General features: G+C 43.7%; 1 protein-coding gene across 2 annotated transcripts in view; it reads right to left on the bottom strand.

Annotated features, from left to right (window-relative positions):
- Hdlbp (high density lipoprotein binding protein) overlaps positions 1 to 24,254 on the bottom strand; it is a 77,618-nt gene that overhangs the window by 17,068 nt on the left and 36,296 nt on the right. Inside the window, exons 1-14 of one of the 2 annotated variants that reach the window (XM_050125970.1) lie at positions 22,888 to 23,012; positions 19,536 to 19,600; positions 17,994 to 18,106; positions 15,684 to 15,841; positions 14,326 to 14,541; positions 8,536 to 8,742; positions 8,133 to 8,348; positions 7,312 to 7,518; positions 6,643 to 6,750; positions 5,130 to 5,234; positions 4,635 to 4,713; positions 1,952 to 2,091; positions 774 to 878; positions 224 to 337 (exon numbers count right to left, since the gene is read on the bottom strand). In XM_050125970.1, the coding sequence (XP_049981927.1) occupies positions 224 to 337; positions 774 to 878; positions 1,952 to 2,091; positions 4,635 to 4,713; positions 5,130 to 5,234; positions 6,643 to 6,750; positions 7,312 to 7,518; positions 8,133 to 8,348; positions 8,536 to 8,742; positions 14,326 to 14,541; positions 15,684 to 15,841; positions 17,994 to 18,069 (1,731 nt within the window). In that variant the 5' untranslated portion in view covers positions 18,070 to 18,106; positions 19,536 to 19,600; positions 22,888 to 23,012. Of the gene's footprint in view, positions 1 to 223; positions 338 to 773; positions 879 to 1,951; positions 2,092 to 4,634; positions 4,714 to 5,129; positions 5,235 to 6,642; positions 6,751 to 7,311; positions 7,519 to 8,132; positions 8,349 to 8,535; positions 8,743 to 14,325; positions 14,542 to 15,683; positions 15,842 to 17,993; positions 18,107 to 19,535; positions 19,601 to 22,887; positions 23,013 to 24,254 lie in introns of those variants that run through there. The other variant, XM_050125971.1, reaches the window with a different exon arrangement.

The following is a 24,254-nucleotide window of genomic DNA, read 5'->3' as shown; positions in this document are numbered from 1 at the left end:
TACAGATAGGTTCAATTATAGCTCCCTTTCCGGTTCAATTTAATTCCACCACAAACAAGCTGATAATTTCCAACAGTGAAAACTAAACACCAAGGCACTGAGAGAGGTGCTACCACCACTTTGTTCCAAGCCCCTGACACAGCAGACTACCCCTAAAGCCAGAACTCCTGCAGGGACTGAGAGCCCTGCTCCCCAACCCCAGAGGGTGCATACAGTCACCTACCAGGTCCGCAACCATCTTCTGCATGTACTTAGTGCATTTTTCCACCTCATTCTTGGGGCCTCTGAGTTGCACAATATCACTTTTTTGTGCTGGGTCTGGAAAGTTGATGATAACCTAAAACAAATCACAGGGGACAGTGTACCATTACTGTAATACTAAACTTTGGAGACAGCAAGATGGATCAGTGGGGAAGGGTGCTTGCCACCAAGGCTGATGATCTGAGTTCAGAACTCACATAGAAGAGAACTAACTCCTGAAAGTTGTTCCCTGACCTCAAACTAGATATTCATTGTGGTATGTATGCCTATAAGCGTCTATGTTTTTAAAGTGAAATATTGACAATTTCTTAAGCGAAGATTATTACCACTCCCAGAAGTCAGAGAATGCTTTTGGGGTTGGCAGTGTAGTTCAGTTGACTGTACAAGGCCCTGGGGGTTTGATTCCAAATAACAAGATAACAAAAAACAAGCATACAAACAAAAATCAACCCCCCCCCCCAAAAAAAACAGAAGGTGAAAAAGAAGGGAGAGTACTTTGGGGAAAGCTTTACCTCTGGGAATTTGTCACGAATTTCACGAATCCGTTCACCTTTCTGCCCAATGATTGTGCGATGAAATCTTTGCTCAATGATTAGATCCTTGGTACGCTCATTTTCCTAAAATACAATTAAAGTGGATGAAGCCATTAATCACAAGAGGCTACTACTAACGCCTCGAAAACCATGAGGTGGTGCCCGGGTAGCTGTCTGTGGCAGCCTCCAGAAACAACATGTCTCCAGGGGTGCCTATTCTAGGATACCTGCTTAATCTTTCAAATTACGTTATGCTGCTGGTGAGCTATCTTCCTAAACAGCAGTTAAAGAATGGACTGCAGGGCTGGCCCTTCAGCCCTGAGTGCAGTCACAGTAGCACTAATCCCTAAACTGAGCCTGAAGCATGTGTTTCCATCAGAACTACAACATCCCACATAGTACAGAAGCATTCCTTGAGTACAATGGACTTGGACCACATACCCTACATGGATAATTAGGAAAGAATGCCTTATCACAGGTCACTGAATCCACACCAGTCTCAATGTCCTCTACTGCCAACAAGCAAGAACAGCAGGCAGTGATGGAATACAGGAAGAACACTGTCAGCCTATAAAACATTTTCAGGAATTCTGGAGGATCTGATGACAGTGATTCAAGAATAGGCAGAACACACTCCAGGGCAAGGTTCACAAGGCAGGAGGCAAGGACGCCAACAGCAGACCCTGGCCTGGAGACTGAGCCCAGGAATGTCAGAGGAAAGCCAAAGGCTAGACCATGGGTTACAGGAAATAAAGAACCACTCCCCATAAAACATTTCTTTCAATTTGAGGTTCCGAGTGTGGGAACTAGGATAAGAACATGAACTGGGACCAACAAAGAGTAAGACATAGTTATCAGATCTTTATCAAGCCAGTAACTTGCAGGTGCAGCCAGTCAGGAATCACTGAAGCATGATCCTCATTACTGGATGCCTCAGGCCCACAGGGAGTGAGACTGTAGTGACGTTCAAGTTTAGAAACGACAGCCAGGCACATGGGACCTCTGTTCTCTAACACTCAGGGGTCAAGAGACACAAGCCTTGCTGGTGATCTGAGAAGGTAGCAGAGCACGGCTCTAGGACCAACAATACTTTTCCTTAGTGGCAGCCAACAGGCACAAGCCAGCACTCTTGGGCATGGTCTGGATGCTTGGCTTACCATTCGAGAGGCGAGCTCCAGCAGTTCCCGCTTGGCCTGCTGCACGCCCTGTGGATCTCCCTCAATCCGGATCAGGTTACTCTTCTCACTGTCAGGCGGGATGCGCACAGACACCTTGTACTGGTCTTTGATTCTGTTGACTTAGGACAAAAAGATATACAAACACATCTTCAACACAAAAGGTATGGTGGCCTACTAATGACCAACAACCAAGGGGATAAGGACCAAGCTTCAATATGCTATTGAGTCATTCCCATTAATTAAAATTTGTAGTGTCTAAAAAACAAAAGCAAAACCACAAAAAACCTGATTGAGTTCTCTATCAGAGAGCAAAGTTTCTAGGGCATTGTCTTCCAGCCTTTAATAGAAGCTGCAACTGTCGTAAGAGCTTCAAATTAATTATGACCAGTGTTAATTAGTATGAAACATAGCTGGTCTTGAGTATACATATGGTCTTAGACTATCTAAATTATCACAGGTACTACTAATATGCAAGTAATTTTGGAATCTACAATTCAGGTAGCAAATTACATTTTTAAAATAAGGACATAGCCACTGAAGGGACCTGATTTGCCCTGGCAAAGTCAGAGTCTCATTAAACAGCCCTGGCTGGCCTCCAACTCAGAGATCTATCTGCCTCTGAGTGTACCACCACACTAGGGCCATTTAATTTGGGGTCCCTCAAGGAATCATGGTTTTGGGGGTAATATGCTAGGAGACTACACCTTTAGCAGAACAGAGTTGTTTGACAAAATTTGCAAAAATCTTCCATCATGTTCTCTGGACAGAACATGGTAACCCCATTCAAGAACTGTCCACCAGCCAGGCAATGGTGGCGCACGCCTTTAATCCCAGCACTCGGGAGGCAGAGGCAGGCAGATCTCTGTGAGTTCGAGACAAGCCTGGTCTACAGAGCTAGTTCCAGGACAGGCTCCAAAGCCACAGAGAAACCCTGTCTCGAGCCCCCCCCCCCCCAAAGAACTGTCCACTGTACAGTCAGAAAAACCAAAGCCCAAGATGGGCTCCACAGACAGTATATGATCAGAGAAAGTAATCTGGTAGGGACTGATGTGACCAGCTGTTCCAGGTTAAATTCAAGAATAAGAGATGGGGTGGGTTGGGGAAATAAGTAGCAGATTTCAGAATATAGAAGAAAATGAAGGTTTCTAACTGGTAGACTATAGTTTTTTGACCATACTACAGTTCTGTGACTCCTAGTAAGGAGAAATCAATCTATTTCTATTAAGTAAACTCTACAGTCAATTAAAACAAAAAGCAAAACCATAAAACCAAGTTCCTGGTGTGCACATACAAGGTTCAAGCTGCATGTGAAATAAATGCTAACTGAGGTCATTCAGCTGGGGAATTATATCACGGTCATGAAAATGGCATAGAATTGGGGCTGGAGAGATGGCTCAGTGGTTAAGAGCATTGCCTGCTCTTCCAAAGGTCCTGAGTTCAATTCCCAGCAACCACATGGTGGCTCACAACCATCTGGAATGAGGTCTGGTGCCCTCTTCTGGCCTGCAGACATACAGACAGACAGAATATTGTATGCATAATAAATAAATATTTAAAAAAAAGAAAAAAGAAAAAAAATGGCATAGAATTGAAGCTACCAAAGAGAATGCATCATTCACCCATCACTGGAGCAGAGAGGCTTATATTTACAAGCAACAAAAACATAATGAATGGGTCCAAGTCAAAATGAAATGCAAAAGGATTTGTTGAACCCCTGTACCATGGAGTTGTTTCAAGAATATGCTAACATGTGTTATGAGTAGTCATACAGAAAAGATGGATAAAAAAGAACCTGAGTGCTGACATATACTATAATCCTGGCTCTCAGGACCCTGAGGCAGAAAGATCACCAATTGAATTAGGCAATACAGATATCCTATCTGGGGGGTAGAGGATTCTTTGGCCTAGTACTTCAAGGGCCTAGATTTAATTTCTATCCCTCAACCTATCAATCTTTGTGTATGTGGTTCACTTTAACACATTACTAAGGTTTCTCTGTAGCTTTGGAGCCTGTCCCAGAACTAGCTCTTGTCTTAGACCAGGCTGGCCTTGAACTCAACAGAGGTCTACCTGCCTCTGCAGGGATTAAAGGTGTGCTCTCAATTAAAACCCGAGCTTGAAGGCTGGGTGGGTGGCACACGCCTTAAAGGCAGGGGCAGGGTCTACAAAGTTCCAGGACAGCCAAGACTGTTGGACACAGAGAAACCCTGTACTGAAAGAACAAACCAAACCAACCAACCAACCAACCAACCAACCAACCAAACAAACAAAAAAACACCACACAAACCCCAATCTTAAGACAGTGTATGACTACTACTACTCACTTAACAAAACTCCTGAGCAAACGACTTGGGTGCAAGTCTGGGAAGGTAACTATTAGAGTCCTACAAACACTGGTGGGCTAAGTAAAGCAGACTGCACGAAAAGTAAAAATACAATCTCTAGCTAGAGAGGGCTGATTCTGAAAGTGACAATTTATCTTGGGCAAAAGGGAAAGGCAGTTTCCTTAGGAAAATGTACGAAGCTGCAGAATCAAATTTCTGTTCACAGCAGCACCCAGGAGGCTAACGCAGGAAACCCATGAGGGTCCTCAGCATTGAGGTTCTCCTTCTCAGGGCTTCAATGTATTAGAGCTCCGCCACCACCCATCAGCCTTACTCACTGTTGGCTCCACTCTTTCCAATGAGGTGTCTATGAAATTTATGGTCGATGTTGATTTCTACATAGTCCATCCGATTAATCTATAAGGGAAGCATAAGTTAAACAGATGAATGCTTCTTGCCCTTTCTTCTCCCCCTTTCTCTCTTGTTTTTTTTTTGAGACAAAGTTTCTCTATGTAGCCCTGGATGTCTTGGAACTCTTTATGTAGACCATGCTGGCCTCCAACTCACAGAGACACATCTGTACTGCCACGTACCCAGCAAGACTTGCCCTATCTCAACAACCAAGAATTGCTGCACCCTCCAAGGTCCCAACCTCAAAGTAGTTTCTTTCACCCAGGGGACCTCAGTCAACTTGTGTTTCAGAACCCATTACACAACAACAAGGCTACTCTTCCATCACCATGACACCCGTGTAAGTCCTGAATGACAAGACTTCTACCTGTCTCCACCCTACCAGACAGAGCCTTCCCTGTAACCAGCAATGTTCTACTTACCAGGTCTTTGACCATTCCTTCAATCTGTTCTTGGGCTACACTCACATCCTCCGTGGGGCCCTCCAGGGTGATCTTGTCCTCACCTTCTGTGAACTCAATGTGAACCTACCAGACCAAAATGAGAGAAGGAACGGCCAAGGCCAAATAACACAGTTGCTATGTACTACACAGGTAGTAAGGGCTCATCCACCAACACAAAGAACTGAAATGAAGGGTTGAAGGATGGCACTATACATCATGGCCCAAGCTCTGATATACCTTCTTTTTGCTGAGACTAGGAGCTGGGAAGCCCTTCACAGTGTGCTTGCCCTCAGTATGTACAGACATCACCACTGTTCATGGTCTCAGGAATTGTTTTCCTTTTTGGAAGGCAGACTTCACTTTGATTGTATAAAGAGAAAAAGATGGCAAAGACAGTATCTGTTTGTTTTCTTTTCTTCATTTTTGTGTATAAACCCATGTGAGTATATGTCTGTAGAGACCTGAAGCAGATGTCAGGAATCATCCTTGATAATTCCTCCACCTTATTCAAGAGGCAGGGTCTCTCAATGAAACCCAGAGCTTGCTCTGAGGATCCTGTTTCTACCTTCTGAGACTAGAATTATAGGAACTGCTGCCATGCCTCGTTGGTGTGTATAGGAATTCTGAGGATCCACATTCTTGTCTTCGTACTTTCTCAGCAAATTTGTTAGTGGCTAAGATACTTACTCAGCCCAAGGACAAATGTTCTGAAAACAAAGTGATGGAATAAAACTAACTTTTCACTTGAGCCAGTACCTTGTGCTGTTTGTAACACACAAAGGGTAAGGTAGTTGGAAAGGGAGAGCAGTCTGCCTACATCTAAGTAAATCATTAGTGATTCTTAGGCTAGAAAGACTGAAATGACAGGTAAGGCAAACAATACTCATGTCAACAAACTGGGAATAAAGTTCTCTGCTGCCTCAGTATAAGACAGATGATGACACACTTAAGTCCCTTTCCAAGTGTTGCTCTTCAAATCATTATGAAATCATAATTATTAAATTCAGTTAAGACACTTATTAAATCTATTAATGAAAAAACCATCTCTTGGTGTAGGAATTCCTATAGCCAGTAGCCTTTAAGTTACCCGCCCACTTGGGTATGGCCTCTTATATTATATATGCTGATTTAAAGCACACATTTGCACTCTTCCGGAGGTGTGATTCAGTTCCTGTTCCTTGCTCATGAAGAGGCTAGTGATCTGTGAGTCTACCCCTAAATAAATAATCCTTTATTATACTCAGTTCTGAGCTAGTGTGGGATTTCCTTTTAGTGCCCTTCTTGAGTCTCTGGTTACAAAGACGGGAAAATGATAGATATACCTAAGACATTTATCATGTTTTCCCATAGTTATTAGTGGAAGCTGACTGTATCAACAGGGTAACTGAAGCTTGATATTGTTCTATAGTATTCAAAGCACCCACAAGACAAATAGCAAAAACAAAATCATGACAGGCAGTTTCAAAATACCAGGTTAAAAATGTTTTCCTACCTTTGGCATTTGCTGAGTGATTTTGGCCAGGTTCTGCCCTTTCTTACCAATGATGAAACGGTGAAGCCAAGAAGGGGCAGAGACTGAGGAAACAGTAAAACTGTTGGCCTACGACAAAAACAGAAAAACAGTTATGGGTCTGTAGATCTTATGGTATGTTATGGGTCTGTAGACTTTATGTTAAAACAAAGGTCAAATCAGGTGTGATGGTGCATTCCCTTAATCCTAGCAGTGAAGACACTGAGGCAGGGAGATGTTTTAAGAGTTTTAGCCTGGTCTAACAGTCAGACCTTATTTAAAAACAAACAAAAAGTCGCCAAGTGGTGATGGCTTTAATTTGAGCACTCGGGAGGCAGAGGCAGGTGGATCTACGTGAGTTTAAGGTCAGCTTGATCTACAGAGCAAGTTCCAGGACAGGCTCCAAAGCTATCAAACTGCTCATGTAAAAAAGTAGAGGTGGGGGGCTGAAGAGATGGCTCAGAGGTTAAGAGCACTGGCTGCTCTTCTAGAGGTCCTAAGTTCAGTTCCCAGCAACCACATGATGGTGTCTCATCCCCCCACCCCCAATTTGACACATTTGACTGTGTCTGGGTCTCCAGGTTATACCAACAAACAGCCAGTCCATAATGTGCCCCCAGAAATTATCAAAGCACATTTAGAGGGAATTACCTTGGCATAGACTTCAGTCAATGCCTGTCCCAACTTTTCAGGCTCTCCACGAAGTATCACAGTTTCGGAGATGCTGTCTGAGGGTGGAATCTCAACAGAAACTCCAGTTCTTTCCAGGATCTCTTGCAATGAATTGCCTTTCGGCCCAATAACATACTTGTGCTGAGATTTCTTCACTTCCACAGCAATGGTTGTAGTCTTCTTCTTCTAATGAAGAGCACCATAAAGGTAGTCAGCAGGAGAGATAGGAGACACAGGCAGTATGGACAGTCTGTCACTACCAACAAAGCCAGCTGGGGACCTAGATGTGGTTCTCAGTAAGTGAAGACTATAACCAGCTCCCCCAGAAATTCTACTTCTCAGGTGTCTGGACTTCCCAAGTCTGGTCGCCTTCAAGGATGTTAATGTCAACCCTGAACACTTGAGTAAATAAATGCTTTCCCCGTTTTCCTTCTCTTTTTTTTTCTTTGTGGTGTTGGGGATTTGACCTAGGGCCTTTTCCTTGTTAGACAAGTGTGCTCTACCACAGAGCTATACTCCCACCCCACTTTTTCCAAATAAGGAAAAGGTTTCATAACTTAAAGTTAGAATAAGCTACAAGTCACCTCTAAAAAGTATGTGCTGATCCTATGGCAGCAACCTACCAGTGTGGTCACAGATCCCGAGAAACACCAGGACACCAGCCTACAGCATACCCTACAGAATTGTAGCCACCAAGTACTGAACACGGATACTAAGCTTTGTGCTCAAGGGCAAAAGGGTGCACACTAATATCCCATTAACTGTTCTTGTCCCCCAGTTCTGCCACCTCCATACTGCACCTTTTCTTCATAAATCTTCTTAATACGAGCCACAGCCTGAGCCAGCTGCTCTTTCTCTCCAGTGAAGACAATTTCTGTCCGGTTAACACTGGGTGGAGGGATGTTGATGCGTGTTCCTGTTTCCTGCATGATCTCGCCCACAAGTCTATTGTACGGCCCGGCGATGAAGGGGTGGAAGGCCTTCTCCACTTCTAGCCTCTCTACAGCACGCTTGTCCTGGGAAGAGCAGAATGAACTGACTGATAAGAACACCTTGGAACAGCAGAGCTTGCCAAAGTCACAGTCAAGGCCTCACATATACACGGCGCCTCTAGTTCGTTTTGAAAGTGGTAGCACACTAGAAACAAGGCTGGTGCTGGGTAAGTTGCAGAGTGCAGGGGTTCCGACCATTCAGAGGGCTCACCTGCTCAGCAGAGATGAGAAGGACCTCATGGCGAGCTTTCTCGATGCCTTCTTTGGTGCCAGTGATCTTGATCTGATTACTGGGGTCATCTGGGCGTGGGATCTGGATTTTGGTTGCAGTTTTTAGTTCTAAATCTTGCAGTTTCTCTCCATTTTTGCCAATGACAAAGCGATGGTGCTCTTTAGGAATGGTAACAGTTGCTGAGGCCTGTTACAGGACAAACCAACCAAAAACTTTAAACAAACAAACAAAAAAAATCATCTAGGGTTCTGATAAAGCACATTCTTCTAGGATATTCCCTAATTAGAATGCTCGAGAAAGCTATCTCATCCATCCCCTTATAACCACGAGAGCTCAAACACCATGTCATGATCACAGGGAGCCTACCCTGGTCCAAACCAGGGCCACACCATTATGCAGACTTCTCTATTATGAGACAGAAGAAAACATCTGACTGTATGGGGAAATCACTATTCATTAAATTCTTCTTTCCATTTATAACAAGAAGGAAAGAAAAAAGACTCCAGAAGTCAGCTGGAGTCTTTTTTTAAAAACAACTTTAACTGCAAGGTATGAGGTGTGTAGTCCAGTGGTATACGCCTTGACAGGCGTCTACAAACCCTGGCTTTTTCCCACCATGAGAAAGATTACTACAACATCACATACAAGCTACAAAAGGTGGCTTAAATAACAAAATATCAAAAATATCAATCCTCCCCCCCCCCTTCGGTTTTTCGAGACAGGGTTTTTCTGTGGTTTTGGAGCCTGTCCTGGAACTAGCTCTTGCAGACCAGGCTGGCCTCGAACTCCCAGAGATCTGCCTGCCTCTGCCTCCCGAGTGCTGGGATTAAAGGTGTGCACCACCACCGCCCGGCCAAAAATATCAATTTTTCTAATTACAAAAAAATTACTAGAGTTTTGAGCATAAAGTTGATCATAAACTTCCATGGGCTCATAGTGCTGGCAAAGTGAAGACGACAGAATCTTGGGGCCTGGCTGGCCAATCAGTCTAGGTAATCTGTGAGCTCTAAGAACAGTGAGACACCCTATCTCAGAAAGAGGTGAAGAAAGATACCTGATGTCAACCTCCCACATGTGCACACACCTGTACATTACACACACCCCTCTCTCACCCCAAACTTGCATGGGAAACCAGAAAACCAAGCACTAGTGAACAGTAGAGAAAGTGAGAAAGCATTAGTACAGAGACTGACTAATGGACCATGACCTGGAGCCCAGGAAAGACCTAGGTTACTGTGGGCATTAGGACCTGACGAGAACAGCCTCTGGCCACAGTGGGAGGACTGCCTTCTGCAAACAGAGCTGATGACAAAGCAGTCATGTGGGAAGAGGAGAACCTGGGCCAGTATTTCACAAGACCCAAACAGTCAGAAACTGAAAAAGAAGGACACCCTTATACGTGCAGGAAGAAAAAAAAAATATTTTTATGATTTGAAAGTAGAAATGATTCAACATAATAAAAACAGTAAATGTTAACTATATAAACGGACCAAATATCTAGAGCAAAACAGAGATTAAAAATAACGATAAACTGGAAAAAATTTACTTTTTATGCCTGATGAAGGGATTGGAAGTCCTTCTATAGTGTTAATTCCCCCAAACTGAGCAAGGTAAACAATCTGACATCAAAAATGGACAGAATAACAGACTTTTCACACAAATCCTGCTGCAAATGAAAAGTATATTCCTGAAGCCGGGAACTGACTTGGTTGGTAAAGTGCCTGCCAGCTAAGTTAAGGTCTGGCTGCAGTGGTACTAGTCTGTAATCCTAATAGCAGAGAGGAAGACAGTGGACTTGTGGTTGTGGAATTCAAGGACCAGCCCACCAAGCTGGTTAGCAGCAGACCCCATCTCAAAAAATGAGGAGGAACATGCTCAAGGAAGACACCAGGGAGTCAGTTTCTACCTTCCACAGACACAAGCACACACCCACATAAACACCTATATAAGCATTTGTCATATACAAACTGGGAAGTTTACTCAGCTATGCCTCAGACTGGCAAAACCCTGAGTATTAGGTGAGTGTGGCTCTTGTACTCTGCAGATGGGAGAGCAAGACATAAACTTCTAAGGGAGGGAATTTACTTGCTGCTGGTAGCCAAAGTAGATAATTAAGGTAATCTTTTCACCTAGCCATATCATTTCCAGGATTATCCCTAAAGATAAACCATTAAAAAGAAACAGCCTATGCACATGACCCCCAGCCCCTTTTTGGTCACAGAGAAACAAGAGCCTACAAACCACTTAAGAGCTTAAACTACAGCGTACATATGGAGTCACACTGCTTTCTACAACAATGAGGAAAATCATTATTTATTGATACACAAGACACCACAGAAAATAGAAAAAAAAAAGCAACGTAGAGATCAGGGATGATGGCAAGTTGTATTCTGCTTCTATTTGTAAATGTAAACAAGCTGGGCGGTGATAGTGTACACCTTTATTCCCAGCACTTGGGAGGCAGAGGCAGGCGGATCTCTGTGAGTTCGAGGTCAGCCTGGTCTACAAGAGCTTGCTCCAGGACAGGCTCCATACACAGTGGTGTATAAAGGTGATAATGGAAAGGACAGGAGCATATCACGTAAGCTGGGAAGATTTCTATTCAGCTTGACATAGTTATGCAAATATTGAAATAATTTTGAAAAACTGAAAATAAATTTAAATAGAAAAACCCAAAAAAGAAAATTACTGACTTAAAAATACTATTTTCTTCATGTTAAACAGAAATAGTTTGAATGACTCATATTCCTTACTCAAAAATTTCTATCTGAGATTAACCTGAGAAAACTTTCTATGTTAGAAATGAAGAAATTCAGATTATTGGGTGACAACAGAAAGCTGCCTGCAAGGAGAAACCCAGAGGAACTTCTCTGATCAAAGATGAGGCAGCTTATTTATCAACTTCTCCAAGCTCACAATGACATTTTATGAAAACTCCCTAATATGGGGAAACATGACAGCTGAGACAGGACCATGAGTTAGAGACCAGCCTGGATTGCATGGCTGTCATGGTTCCATGACAGCGTGGTTCTCTCATCAGCAATGAAGATGTGCTCAGAGAACCAATATGGTCTGGACCAGGAGTCACCAGCAGCAGCAACTCCTTTGTACCTAAGAAATTCTTATACTCCAGGTATACAAGTTAAATATTTACTGATTATGTAGGACCAAATGGCAAAGCATATTTATAGCCATTGCAGAAAAATGCTGGAAATTTTGCTCAAAATTTATTTAACATTTCTTAAAAAAATTAACTAAACTTAGCTGGGTGATGGTGGCACACACCTTTAATCCCAGCACTCGGGAGGTAGAGACAGGTATTAGAGGCCAGCCAGGTCTACAGAGTGAGTTATAGGATGGCCAGGGCTACACAGAGAAACCTTATCTTGAAAAAGCAAAAAACCAAACCAAACCAAAACTAAACTCAGTCCCTCAAACATTCATTTTTTTTTGTTTGTTTGTTTGTTTTTGTTTTTCAAGACAGGGTTTCTCTGTGTCTTTGGAGTCTGTCCTGGAACTAGCTCTCATAGACCAGGCTGGCCTCAAACTCACAGAGATCCGCCCGCCTCCCTCAAACATTCTAACACAATGTAATTCAAAGATGTACTAAAATGTGACAATTACCTGCTGAAGACTGATGGTAGAAAATAGTAATGAGAAAAATTATTTTTTTAATTACTTAACTATTTAATTTATTTATGCTAAAGATCAAACCTAGGGCCTTAAACATACTTTACCAGGCCAGGGTAGTGGTACACACCTTTAACCCCAGCATTTGGGAAGGCAGAGACAGGTGGATCTTTGTTAAGCTCGAGGTCAGCCTGGTCTACACAGAGTGTTTCTGAATAGCCAGGGCTATACAGAGACCCTGTCACCAAAAAAAAAAAAAAAAAAAAAAAAAAAAGCCAAAACAATAAAAAAGGGCATTTTACCCATCACTGACAGCACCCCCAGACCGAGTGATTTATTTCAAAATTTACATTTTTATTTATTTTATGAGCATTTATGTGTGTGCTGTTGGAGGACAACTTGGGGGAATTGGTTCTTCCCTTTTACTGTGTGTGTTTCAGGGATTGAATTCAGGTTGCCAGCAGGTAGGTATTTTTCCTCACAAAACCATCTCCCCAGCACCACCATACATTTGAAAACCACCATTTTCAACTTTATTTTCTTAAAAAGAGATTTATTTATTATGTATACAACATTCTGCCTCTATGTATGCCTGCACATTTATGCTTGCATGCCACAAGAGGGCACCAGATGGCTGTGAGCCACCATGTGGTTGCTCGGAATTGACCGCAGGACCTCTGGAAGAACAGCCAGTGCTCTTAACCTCTGAGCCATCTCTCCAGCCCCCCTCCCCATTTTCAACTTTTAATGAATTTAGCCAGATCATCAGGCTATGAATCCTATGAGCGAAGGACAAATAAGGCAGAGGACACCCACCCTAGTAATCAATCACACCATCAGTTCATGGGAAAACAACAACAAAATCCATCTGTGATAACAAGTATCCACACAAAACAAGCTGAATATGAAGTAATCAAGCTCAAGGCATGGTGGCAAGTGCTTTAATCCCAGCACTTGGGAGACAGAACAAGCTCCAGGACAGCCAGGAGTTCTTGTTTCAGAACCAAAACAAAACAACCCCCAAAACCAAGAAATAAAGCAGTCAAGCTCTTAGCACCCAGTTCACAAGGAAAGCAGAGCAATTAAATACTAACTGTTTTACAAATCAATGGCATTAAGTGTGTGTGTGTAGGGGAGATACTGTTAAGAAGACATGTGATGCCACAATCAAATGAACATTGAATTAAACAACCAACTTGAAAGACATCAGAGACATAAGTCTAAACCAAGGATCAAATATGAAATCCTTAGCATCTCTTTTATAAATATAAAGTAAGATAATAGCACAATCATTAGACAGTATACTATTTAGAAGTAAAATGATATTTTTGGAGTTTGCTTTTTTTTTTTTTTTTTTTTTTGGTTTCTCGAGACAGGGTTTTTGAGCCTGTCCTGGAACTAGCTCTTGTAGACCAGGCTGGTCTCGAACTCACAGAGCTCCGCCTGCCTCTGCCTCCCAAGTGCTGGGATTAAAGGCGTGCGCCACCACCGCCCGGCTGGAGTTTGCTTTTAAAAATTCTCCTAACAGTTTTTCAGGGCCCAATATATATGAGTTACAATGCTATACAACTACAAGCACAATGACATTTCATTGTGTAATTCCACGATGATACCTGGGACTTGAACCATCTTAGACTGTGCTGGCTACATCAGTGGCAGAGCAGGATCACTCCCCTCTAGCTTGTCTAGAGGCTCAGCAGTAAGTGGGAGGTAGCCCCTATCTCTGAACAAACCCCACAGCATGGCACCTTTCACATGGCACATTAGTAAGATTCTCTGCCTTTTCTTGGCCTTAAGGAGAAATGCTTTTTATTCTAATCATTCTCAAATAATTCCAAGTACTGGCACCAGACTGGTAGAAATAGAGGAAAAAAATCTGATCATTTACTTCCCAAGTTTGAGGTCTAGAAATTGACGATCACTACCAACCTAGCAAGCTCACTGCTGTTAAGTGTCTCAAATCTGGAAAAAGCCTCATTTTTCAGTACATTTAGCTCAGTGGTTGATCTGACAGGTACCCCAGTTCTATCATTAATTTAGTGATTAGAATAAAATCAGAAAGGTTCTAAATGTTGCTGTCCTCTGGCCTGCACCAGGATCAGTCAAGTAACCTGGGATGCCAGGCCTAGCGACACCCACCTGTGTTTGCAGTCTAGCAACAATGTCTTTCCGGGCTTTCATGACCGCATCCAGCTTCCCTGAGACCATGATGGAGAGACCTTGGTCTTTGGCCAGAGAGAGCTCCAGGTGAGCACCAGTCCTCTGCATGATCTCAAGGCAGATTTTTGCTTGTTCACCTTCTCCAAATTGGTTCATGTCTTTATATTTTCTCTCTTCCAGGGGTACATGAAATACCTGTTCAGAAAAGACGCCCAAAGACAAAGTTAAACCATCAAAGAAAAGGAAGACTGACCACATGCAATATATATTTATTAATCCTTCACCCACTAAGCAGTGCCGTAGGCAAGGCAGTAAGGAGAAACCCTCCAAGATAGGAGGCTGGCATGTGGTACAGATAATAATGAACAGCACCAGAAACAAAAAGCCTGTTAAGAATTTAAAGGGAGGCAAGTGCCTAGGTCAAAACCACCAAGGACATAATAGAAAACCTTTCTGAAGAGAAAGCAGCACCCATGATAGGAAACAGCAGAGGTAGCAGCAGGCAGGAGGCAGGGGCATAGGCGACATCAAGAATTTTAAGCTTAACAAATTCTGCTAAAAGAGCAAGGAGGGTTTATGGAGAGTTGAGGGGGAGCAGTGATGGAAGCAAGAGGGATCAATTATCCCTAAAAGAGGTCTGAATCATTCAAAAGATACATTTAAAAGAAGACAAGATAGCAACAAGTCACAAAGAAAAGATCAAGAGGCAGTTGCTTATGCACACTAGGGCAAGAAGTTATAGTTACATGGGTGATAATTTTCTATCATAACCAGGCATCAGTTCTACACTCAACTCTTAGCCCAATAGCTCAAGAGAGAAGGGGAATGAAGCCAAAGGAAACCAAGAAATAAATTAGTTGTTACCGACAGACTATTAACTTTTTATGTTTGTTTTTTTTTTTTCTTTTTTTTTTTAATCCTTCTTACTATGTAGCTCTGGCTAGCCTCTGACTCTAGAGATCTGCCTGCCTCTTGCTTCTGGGTGATAGATTAGCTAGGTGTCACAAAGCCCAGCAACAGTTTTGCTTTTGGCTGTCATATGGATAAGGAAAGGCAGATTTCGCAGCCAGAGGCAACAATGAATAGAAAAGTACATGGCCCCATGAATCTGACAAATATGGCCTATCTCAAACTGTGTGCCAGTTGTCCAGAGTGCCAGGGAGGCTGGGTGGGAGGATCATGGTGGAGGGTGTGCTCCACAGGAGGAATCGTAACCTTTTAGACTCCTCCACTTTACATACCCAAAATGTACTCATCACTGCAGACTCAAAAACCCTTTATCAGTTCTTCTTGCTTCCTACAAGGAACAGAAAAAGCAAAAAGAAATGTGTTTCTACCTGAGTGATGACAGAGGCCTTGATTGGCCGGATCTTGTTACTCCAGGCTCCAGCAGGTTCTTGGGCACTTTCCAAGCAAGCTGCTTTCTCAGGAAGTGGAGGGAAGGCATCCTTGTAGGTAGGCGGGTCGCTTTCCTCTTCTGAATTTAATGTGGCAACTAGACCAGAAAACACAGATTAAGAGGAAAACACTATAATTAAACATTCTATGAACAAACAGCAGAAAGGTAGCAGGAACCCCCACTAAAACGTGGTGAGTGAGCAAGGCTACTATTACACTTTCCTCATTCATAGAGTCATCAGGCCAGCACCCTGAGTGTGCGAAATGGATGGGGCTAGAGATTCCCAGTTCCAGAAATGTTAATGTTTTGCCCTCTACATGGTCCCACTATGAAAGGTAAAATGGGACGATAAGTCCCATTTGAGTACTGAGATGTATAAAAAAACCCTTGAATGCAAGCTTGTGACAGATTTTTCGGTCCTCATATTTTCTAATAGTACAAAAGTAAATCATGATTATAAATACTTGGCACATAGTACAAGTTTAAAACACTGCTTTTAAGAACTACCTTTTAAAGCCAGGTGGCAGGGGCATACACCTTTAATCCCAGCACTTGGGAGGCAGAGGCAGGCAGATCTCTGTGAGTTCAAGACCAGACTGGTCAACAAGAGCTAGTTCCAGGACAGGCTCCAAAGCTACAGAGAAACTCTGTTCTAAAAACAAACAAAAAACAAAAAACCAACAACAAAAAACAAAAAACCCAAAAGAATTAGCTTTTAGAAAGGTTCCACATTTCCCTTTGTAATGTACAATGGTGAAATTAACTCACATGGGAACTGTCTCTGATGGCCTCTCAAGCCAAGACAGGAACAGCAAGACTTGGAGAAATCAGGGCCTGACTATTAGTCATGTTCATGTTCCATGATGCTCAAATTTGTTCATGCTTTTGTCTAGTTTAACCATGATCTCCACAAAAACAACTATATAGATGTTTTAGATATCCCATATCCCTAAGGCCAAGCAGTACCTACCAGTAGCAGGGCCCAATAAAAACACAATGGGGCATGCAGATATGGAGAGGACAAGACGACCTTTGGAATTAGATAGGACTCTTGTCTAAGTTCACTGCTTCTGAGCCTGATGGTGGTGGGATAAACAGAGGCAGGACTCTTGAAGTGCCATTTCCCTCTTAAGAAAGGAGAACTACAGATAGCTGCAGTTAGACCACAGATACTGAGAACCAGACAATCAGCAGTGTCTTAGGAATGACCAATACAGTGGTTACTGGGAATGAGTGGGTAAAGTGTAGCCAAGAAGTCAATTTTAAACGCTTAATTCATTCTAAATTTAAGAAATGATATTCATTTCCATTCTAGAGAAAACTTAAATATGGTCTGACAACCTAGAACAACTTATTTTTTTAATTCAAAAATTTTAGAACATCTAAATATAAATCAAAAATTAAAAATATTATCTGTTTATTTGTGTATGTGCATATGTATGCATGTTGAGCTGCATATTGAGGTTAGAGGACACTTTGCAGGAGTCAGTTCTTTCCTTCACCTGTGTAGGTGCTAGGATCAAATCCAGGTCAAAGGCTTGGCAAGTAGACACCATTACCTATTCGTTGTCATGTTAGCCCTGATCAAAGATGTTTGTACAAAAATTTAGCATTCAAATCAAATGCCCTGCATAAACATATATACTAAAATTTAAAGAAAAATAACATAAAGTAGCTGGCTTTAAGGTACATATTCTTTATATTGAGATGTTGCAAGGACAATATTTTAAATACATTAGGCTAAATGTGTTAAATGTGTAATGGTATACGCCTGCAATCCCAGAGGCAGAAGAATCCTGAGTTTGAGATTGGTCTGGTTTAAACAGCAAAACTATTGACTGAAAATATTTGGGAAAAAAATTCACCTATTCCCTTTTATTTAACCTGGGTTTGGAAAACTTCCAAATTGCTTATGTGACTAGCATTCTAACCCACTGGACAGTGCTGGTCTCCATCTTGACTAATGGCCTTAAAGAGCACAGATGTCACATCTCACCCTCATCCTCAGAGGCTCAGGATGCTTCAGTCAGTATTTCAGCACCCCATAATTAGAGCAGCAATTTTGTAAAGGATTCCAGTCATTGCCAATTGTCAGATTAATTGAATTTCTAAGAAACTGCCCATACTTAGATCTGTTTCTGGAGTCATTCCTCACACCTGTCCAATCCCACTTGCAACCAACTAATATAAATTAGCAGAAGCCCAGTCTCCAAAGTTAATAAGGAAAGCTTGTAAAGTAGTCTGTTACCTTTAATTTGTTGTGGAACCAGCCCACTTCGATGTTCAGCAAAACTCTCCTGGGTCAAAACTGCAACGGAGCTCATGGTTGATCTCACGTCCACACACAATCCTAGTAAGACACTACAAGAAAAAGGTAATCAAGGAGGAGACAACCCAAGTACAGCTAACTCAGTAATGTACTCTTTTAAATGTTTCAGTCAAGGTTTTTATCTTCTTACTGAAAACTATAGTGTTTATTTTCTGCACAAGGTTGATGTAAATTATTCTTCAGACTTTCAATGGAAGAGTGAACATGGCAAATTCAAGTAAAGTAGGGTTGTAGCCCATTTGATTAACTTTTCTCAGAAACTGTCACACAGTAGACAAGATCTGGCTAAGAGACCTAGAAGCCCAGAGCTTAGAATCTGTACCACCTACCCAATGGAGAAGCCACAGTGAGAGGGCTTCAATAACAGCTTGTCCCCTCCCCACCCAAAATCATGGGTGCTTTGGGATTACTGGAACCTGCCTCCTGCCTGACCCATCTTTGTTACAGATCAATCCCAGGATCATTCTCTTAATAGCTATCTCCATCTTATTTTGTTCATGTAACATATGCCTCCTAATGCTTTTAAGAACCATAAAAATGACAATTACTACAACTAGGACATGTAAGGTACTTATCCAGAGGCCATAAAGAACCATTTCAAACATCTCAGGAAAATTGGGGGAGGGAGGAGAAACTTCACAGTGCTTCATGTTGTCAGTAAAACCAGATCCACATATTGTGCCAAGTACCTCAACCTGCTGATAATCACAGGGTACTTTTGCCCAGTGTGGAGAGATTCACTCACAAGAGAGGAAACTGGCTCAAGGCACAGCATTCCTTATTCCAGGACAACCGTGGACACTGGCTCTGAAGGTCCCAGCTCCCTGTTTGTAATCTATGGTGCAATGCAGCATTCTCAGGCACAGTTGTTAGCTTCCCTGCCCTTCTGTAATTTTTGGCAGCTTCACAACACCAGAGTGAGGAAGCACTCATTTTCTTTACACCACCATGCCAGTGTCTTACGTATATCACATCTTGGTAAAATGCAAGCACTTCAATAAGGTATGCAGCTGGCTATCAATGGAAACACCTTTAATTCCAGCACTCAGGAGGCTGAGGCAAGAAGATCTCTCTGGTCAGCTTGCTCTACAGAGTGAATTCTAGGACAGCTAGGGCTACCCAGAGAAACCTTGTATCAAAAACAAAACACTAAAAAATGAAACAAAACAAAAATCTTACTTTATTACAATAATGTAAAAACCTCTTCCCAACTTTACAAAGTATTCCTAAAGCATATTAAGACCCAAATTCTGAAAACAAAACAAAACATAATTCATGATTAAGACGAAAAGGACTAAAAACAGATACAAGGCAGAGGACACAGCTGAAGGGCACATGAAGCCATGGATGTGCCTATTATGGCACAGAAGAAGCCTAAGAGGAGATGGTTCAGGCTAGAACTAACTCACACATCTTTGTGTCTTAGGCACAGAAATCCTCAGAAAGCGCACTCAAACTTACCAGCAAAATGGTCAGTAGCCAGAAAGTCCGTCCCGAGGTTGCCTCTGTCAGCCTGCCAGCTTTTACTAGTATAGGGAAGAGAGAGAGAAACAGACAAAAGTCAAACAAACAAAAAAACCAGAAAGGTTACTTATCCATGCTTTATAATTTAGATCTTTTCACCTCTCAAGAAACAATGGAACTAAATATTCTTTACATTTAGTTTCTAGTAATTGCAACAGTTAGCCAAATCTCTTAGGAAAAAAAAAACACTACAAAAGCTCTGGTCTTAGGCCATTAACTTTGAATAAGACACATTACAGTAAAACCTGAATCATCTAGAACTCTCAGGACAATTCTTAAAGGGATCTTAGAAGTGATCTGTACACTGGGTCCTTGTGACCTGCCAGACTGACTCTGCTGTAAAGCAGAATGCACATCTTGTACTTGAGCTATCAGAGTGCCCAAGGGCTCCTTGACAGAGAGAGCTAGGAGTGTCGCACTCCCAACACTTGGGAGGCAGAGGCAAGTGGATCTCTGTGAGTTCAAGATCAAAGTGGGTTTCAAAGTGAGACCTGCCTCAAAGACATCAAAACCAAAAGAATGCTTGTTAACTTTACAGTTTCTTTTTTCTTGTTATTGTCCTGTAGAAGTCCTTCAGTCCCTTCTAATCTACAAAGACTTTTAAAAAATCAAGTCATAAAACTTCAAGATTCCAAGGCCACCAGAGGAGGAAAAATTACATATAAATACCTTTTTTTGGTCTTGAGACAAGATCTCTCTATGTAGACCATGTTAGCCCTGAACTCAGAGATCCACCTGCCTCTGCCTCCTGACTTTGGGTCTAAAGTGTGTTCTGCTATCACCCACCCACTTTACCAGGTTCATCCATGTGACCCTAACTATATGTTTTTGTCTCTGTGCTGCCACTGACTATTGCCCCTGCTTTCCAGGACAAGGTTAGTCTTGATACAGAGGAATATACATATATTGCCTTGTGCAGACTGCAACACAGTCTCTGCAAAGACTCTTAGGCATGCCCCCACACTTTAGCATCCCTTTCCAGGAGTATTTACAACAAACCAAGTGACTGCCGAAAGCACCTCCATGTCTAAGCCTGCTGTCACTGCCAAGGAAGAAACTGGAACAGAGCTTCCAGAGCCCTGGACAACTACAGACACCCTCTGGCAGCCAGAAACAGCAGAGTGGACTTCTAGAAAACTCCAGACAAGTTGACAAGACTTATTGGGGTCTAGCTTCTAGATTTCAAAGTTTGTCAGAGCTTGGGGCATAGAGATCACAATTAAAGATATACTGAACAGAGTTTGTTCAGGTTATCACTTGGTAAGGCTTTTTAAAAATTAACTCAAAACCCTGTTAAAGTCTTAATTTAAAATAAATACCTAATGCCCATTTGTAAATACAGACTTCATCTCCACTGTAGACTCTGGAGTAAGAAGCTTTACTTACTCCAGAAGTAAAGGTCAGTGCACGCCTTCCAGTTTCCAGTAGCGCACAGCCTGAGAGCCCACCTGCATCTGGTTTACCAGCAGACCCTATGCAACAGTCCCTCTGTCTTTACACCCACCTGCTTTACCTCTACTGACAAAATTCACAGGCCTAACCTGCTGCACCTGGCTGTCCACACTGCGCAGCAGCCACTACAGCTGAACATGTGCCCTCCACTCTGCATCTCCGTTGTCACAACCTTCAGGAGTACAGGAGCCCATGATTTGGTAGCTCAGACTTTTGGTGGAGTGAATCATATGTTAGGACTGAAAGACACTGAGTATTATCCTAATTTTCAAATACCACCAGAGAAAAGAAAGAGTGCTGGGAGCCCAGTTCCCGTGCCTCCCTGTAAAGGTTCTGTCAAGACAGGATGAAATCTGTACTCTTTCCTCTTCTGGTTGCTACATGTCTCCTACAGTGGGTGCAGCCCCTCCTCTCCAGTCTCCAGTCTCTCACTGGCACCAAGGCCATCTCAACCATCTTTGCCACTGGACGCTGGAGTTAGTACCCAATGCTAACTAACCTACAACTTTGACATTACAATTTGCTTCGGAGAGACAAAAGAACATGGCAGAACGTCAGTTCTCAACACAGAACTAAATAAAGCAAGATAAGTAGAAGCCAGGGACAGCTTCTTCTACTCCTCCAAGAACCAAGGAGCAACAGGGACTTCTGCAAAAGAGAAAGGTGAGGCTGTGGCAGCTTGAAACCATGTGTTAATCTAGAAAACAGAAAAGGCTGTAAGTGAAGAATTCTACTTTTTTTGCTTCTGAACAAGGAAGCATTTAAATTGATTCTCCTGCGCTAAGTTGTGCCAACTACTTATGTAAGGGCCAACAGTATGCGAAGAGAATTCAGACACGCTCCAGAAAGAATATCCTATCAACCTCCATTAGAGAGAATCAAGTTCTTTTATACTCTAGACCAGTCCTCATGGAGGGCACCAAAAACTTCCAGCGTGAAAACCTTCAGCTGGGATTCAGGTTTCTCTTCCAAAGTTGAAAGTGTTTACTTTTACAGTCCTCTGAAGTCTTGCGAAGGTACCCCCCCATAATAATATTCAAGAGTACAAACTTCAAAATTAAGAATAAAACCAGGCTCTGCTGAGATCAAACTCTTCAGTCTGTGACCACCAAGGCCGGCCTAGTGCCTTACCCAAGCGCTGGAAGTCAGAGACCCAGCCTGGGAGGAACTTTCGCAGATGCCACCTCAGCATGGCCCTCCCACCGGCCAAGAGCGCCCGCGGGCGGGGACAGGCTTAAAGGGACAGCATCCTGCTCGGCCTCCAAGTCTTTCATCCAAATTCGGTATTTTTCCGTAATGTATTTTTCACCCATGGACCCTGGGGCACATCCAAGTAGTACTTGGGCCTGGAGTCCTCCAGTGACCACGTAGCCGGACGCCGCAGGTGGAGGTGTATCGAGACACCGCACCGGACATAGGGGCCCCGGGTGAAGATCCCAGCCTGCCGCGCGAACTAGGGCGCCACTGACCCAGGTCCTGTCCACAGCCCGTAGGGCCCGTGTGGCCGCGCTGGGGGGGAAGAGGTGCGGGGGAGGGGCCGGCTCGGTTGCCCACGTCACCAACCTGGCCAGGTCGCTCCCCTCCCCCACCGCGGCGGCTCGCTCGGAGCCAGTAGTCCAGGCTACCCGGGCCCGCAAGCAGACCCGCGGCGCGTGGCGGACTTGGGAAAGTTTCTGCGCTCCAGCGCGGCCATGCGCAGAGTGACACGTAGCGGCCCCCGCCCGTCGCGGTAGCGGAGACCAGGCGCCAGTGCGGCCGGGGAGCTGGGGAACCGACCCCGGCCGTGCCCAGCAACAAGCCCCCCGCCGGCCCTCCCACCAACTCGCCCGATTCTCACTAGTGAGTGTGACCGCCCAAGAGCCTGTCCGTCTGTCGCTGCCGCTGCGCGGGAGAAGCCGGGACGCTCCGAGGCGCGGCGCTCGGGCCGCCGCTGCTATATAGGGCGGCGGCTCCAATCCCGCCGAGACACGTCAGACCGGCCGCCCGCCCCGCCCGCTGCAGGGTCCCTAGAGCGCCCGGGAGCCGACCAACTTCATAAGAGTTCTGCGGCTTGAGAGGGGGCGAGTTGGGAAGTTAGTTACTTACAGTGTGCAGGCAGGCCCCGATATAAGGGTTCAACGGTGCACAAGTCGAGGCCACCAGCAACAGTGTCACCAAAAGAGAAAAGCTCCGAGGACCTCACACAGTAGACGGCCAGCCGAGAAAACCTTTTTACCATCCCACAGAGCACTCCCTGGTGGAGCACATCTCAAGAGTTCTGTTCCTCCTCCCCACCTCTACTACAGCCGGCTGCTTCATTCCTCAATGACCAACAAACATAACAAACTCCGCAAATGAAATTTTATTTAGGGTCCCATCTGTACAGAGCAGCCTGCAGTGTGCTCCTCTCCCACCCATGCTGAGTTGGACAATGCGGGACCTCTGTCCTCAGGCTGCTGCTTCCTTCTTTGGAAGCAGGTTAGTTCTATCCTATTGTGTCTAGTGACAACTACTTGAAGAATTTGTAGACATTCTGAACCTGTACCGAGGTGACATGAACACACTTCTGACCTAGGCAGAGCAGACAGGTCAATGAAACCCATCAGCACTGGCTGTGACCATGGGATGGATATTACCCAGGATGACTAAAGGCTAGAGACCAATCACCCAGCTGTGTTCCCCACCTCACTTTTGACCAAGTTTCACTGTATAGAACTAGAGGTTCTTTGGTCGCAGCGGGGCCACCAGGTCTGGATAACATGTGCCTCCCAGGTGTATTTTTAGAGTGACACTGATAGGAGGAAAGGGCTCGAGAGGCTTTCTGCAGTTTTCAGTCTAAGGCTCATAAGGTTTTAAGCAGAAAGACTTGACACATGCTTAGAAGTGTAGTAGCACTGTGCTGGGCATTACAAACAGCACAGCACTCAAGTTCTTGGCTTGAGGGACTGAGAAGAGCTGCTCTAATTGGGTTGACACTAAAGACAGGGCAAGGAAGAAAGAGGGAATGAGATGCAAAGAATAGGAGTTCAGGCTGGGGATGGGGTTGTTGAATAGGAAAGTATATGCACGTTGTGGTGTCAGAGTTCAGAAGCCCCAGAACTAGCAACACAAATGGCAAGAACATCACAGCCCTTCATGACATAAATCACTGAAGGCACAGAATGTGCAGTGTCTGAAAGACCCAAGGGCATCTCCAAACTGCCAGCAGCCACCAAGCGATACAGC

This window comes from Alexandromys fortis, unplaced genomic scaffold (genome assembly GCF_014885135.2).
Source record: "Alexandromys fortis isolate MF-2015 unplaced genomic scaffold, M_Fortis_MF-2015_v1.1 scaffold_254, whole genome shotgun sequence".
Lineage (NCBI taxonomy): Eukaryota > Metazoa > Chordata > Mammalia > Rodentia > Cricetidae > Alexandromys > Alexandromys fortis.
Note: the sequence above shows the minus strand (reverse complement) of the source record. Positions and strands in the feature narration are given on the sequence as shown.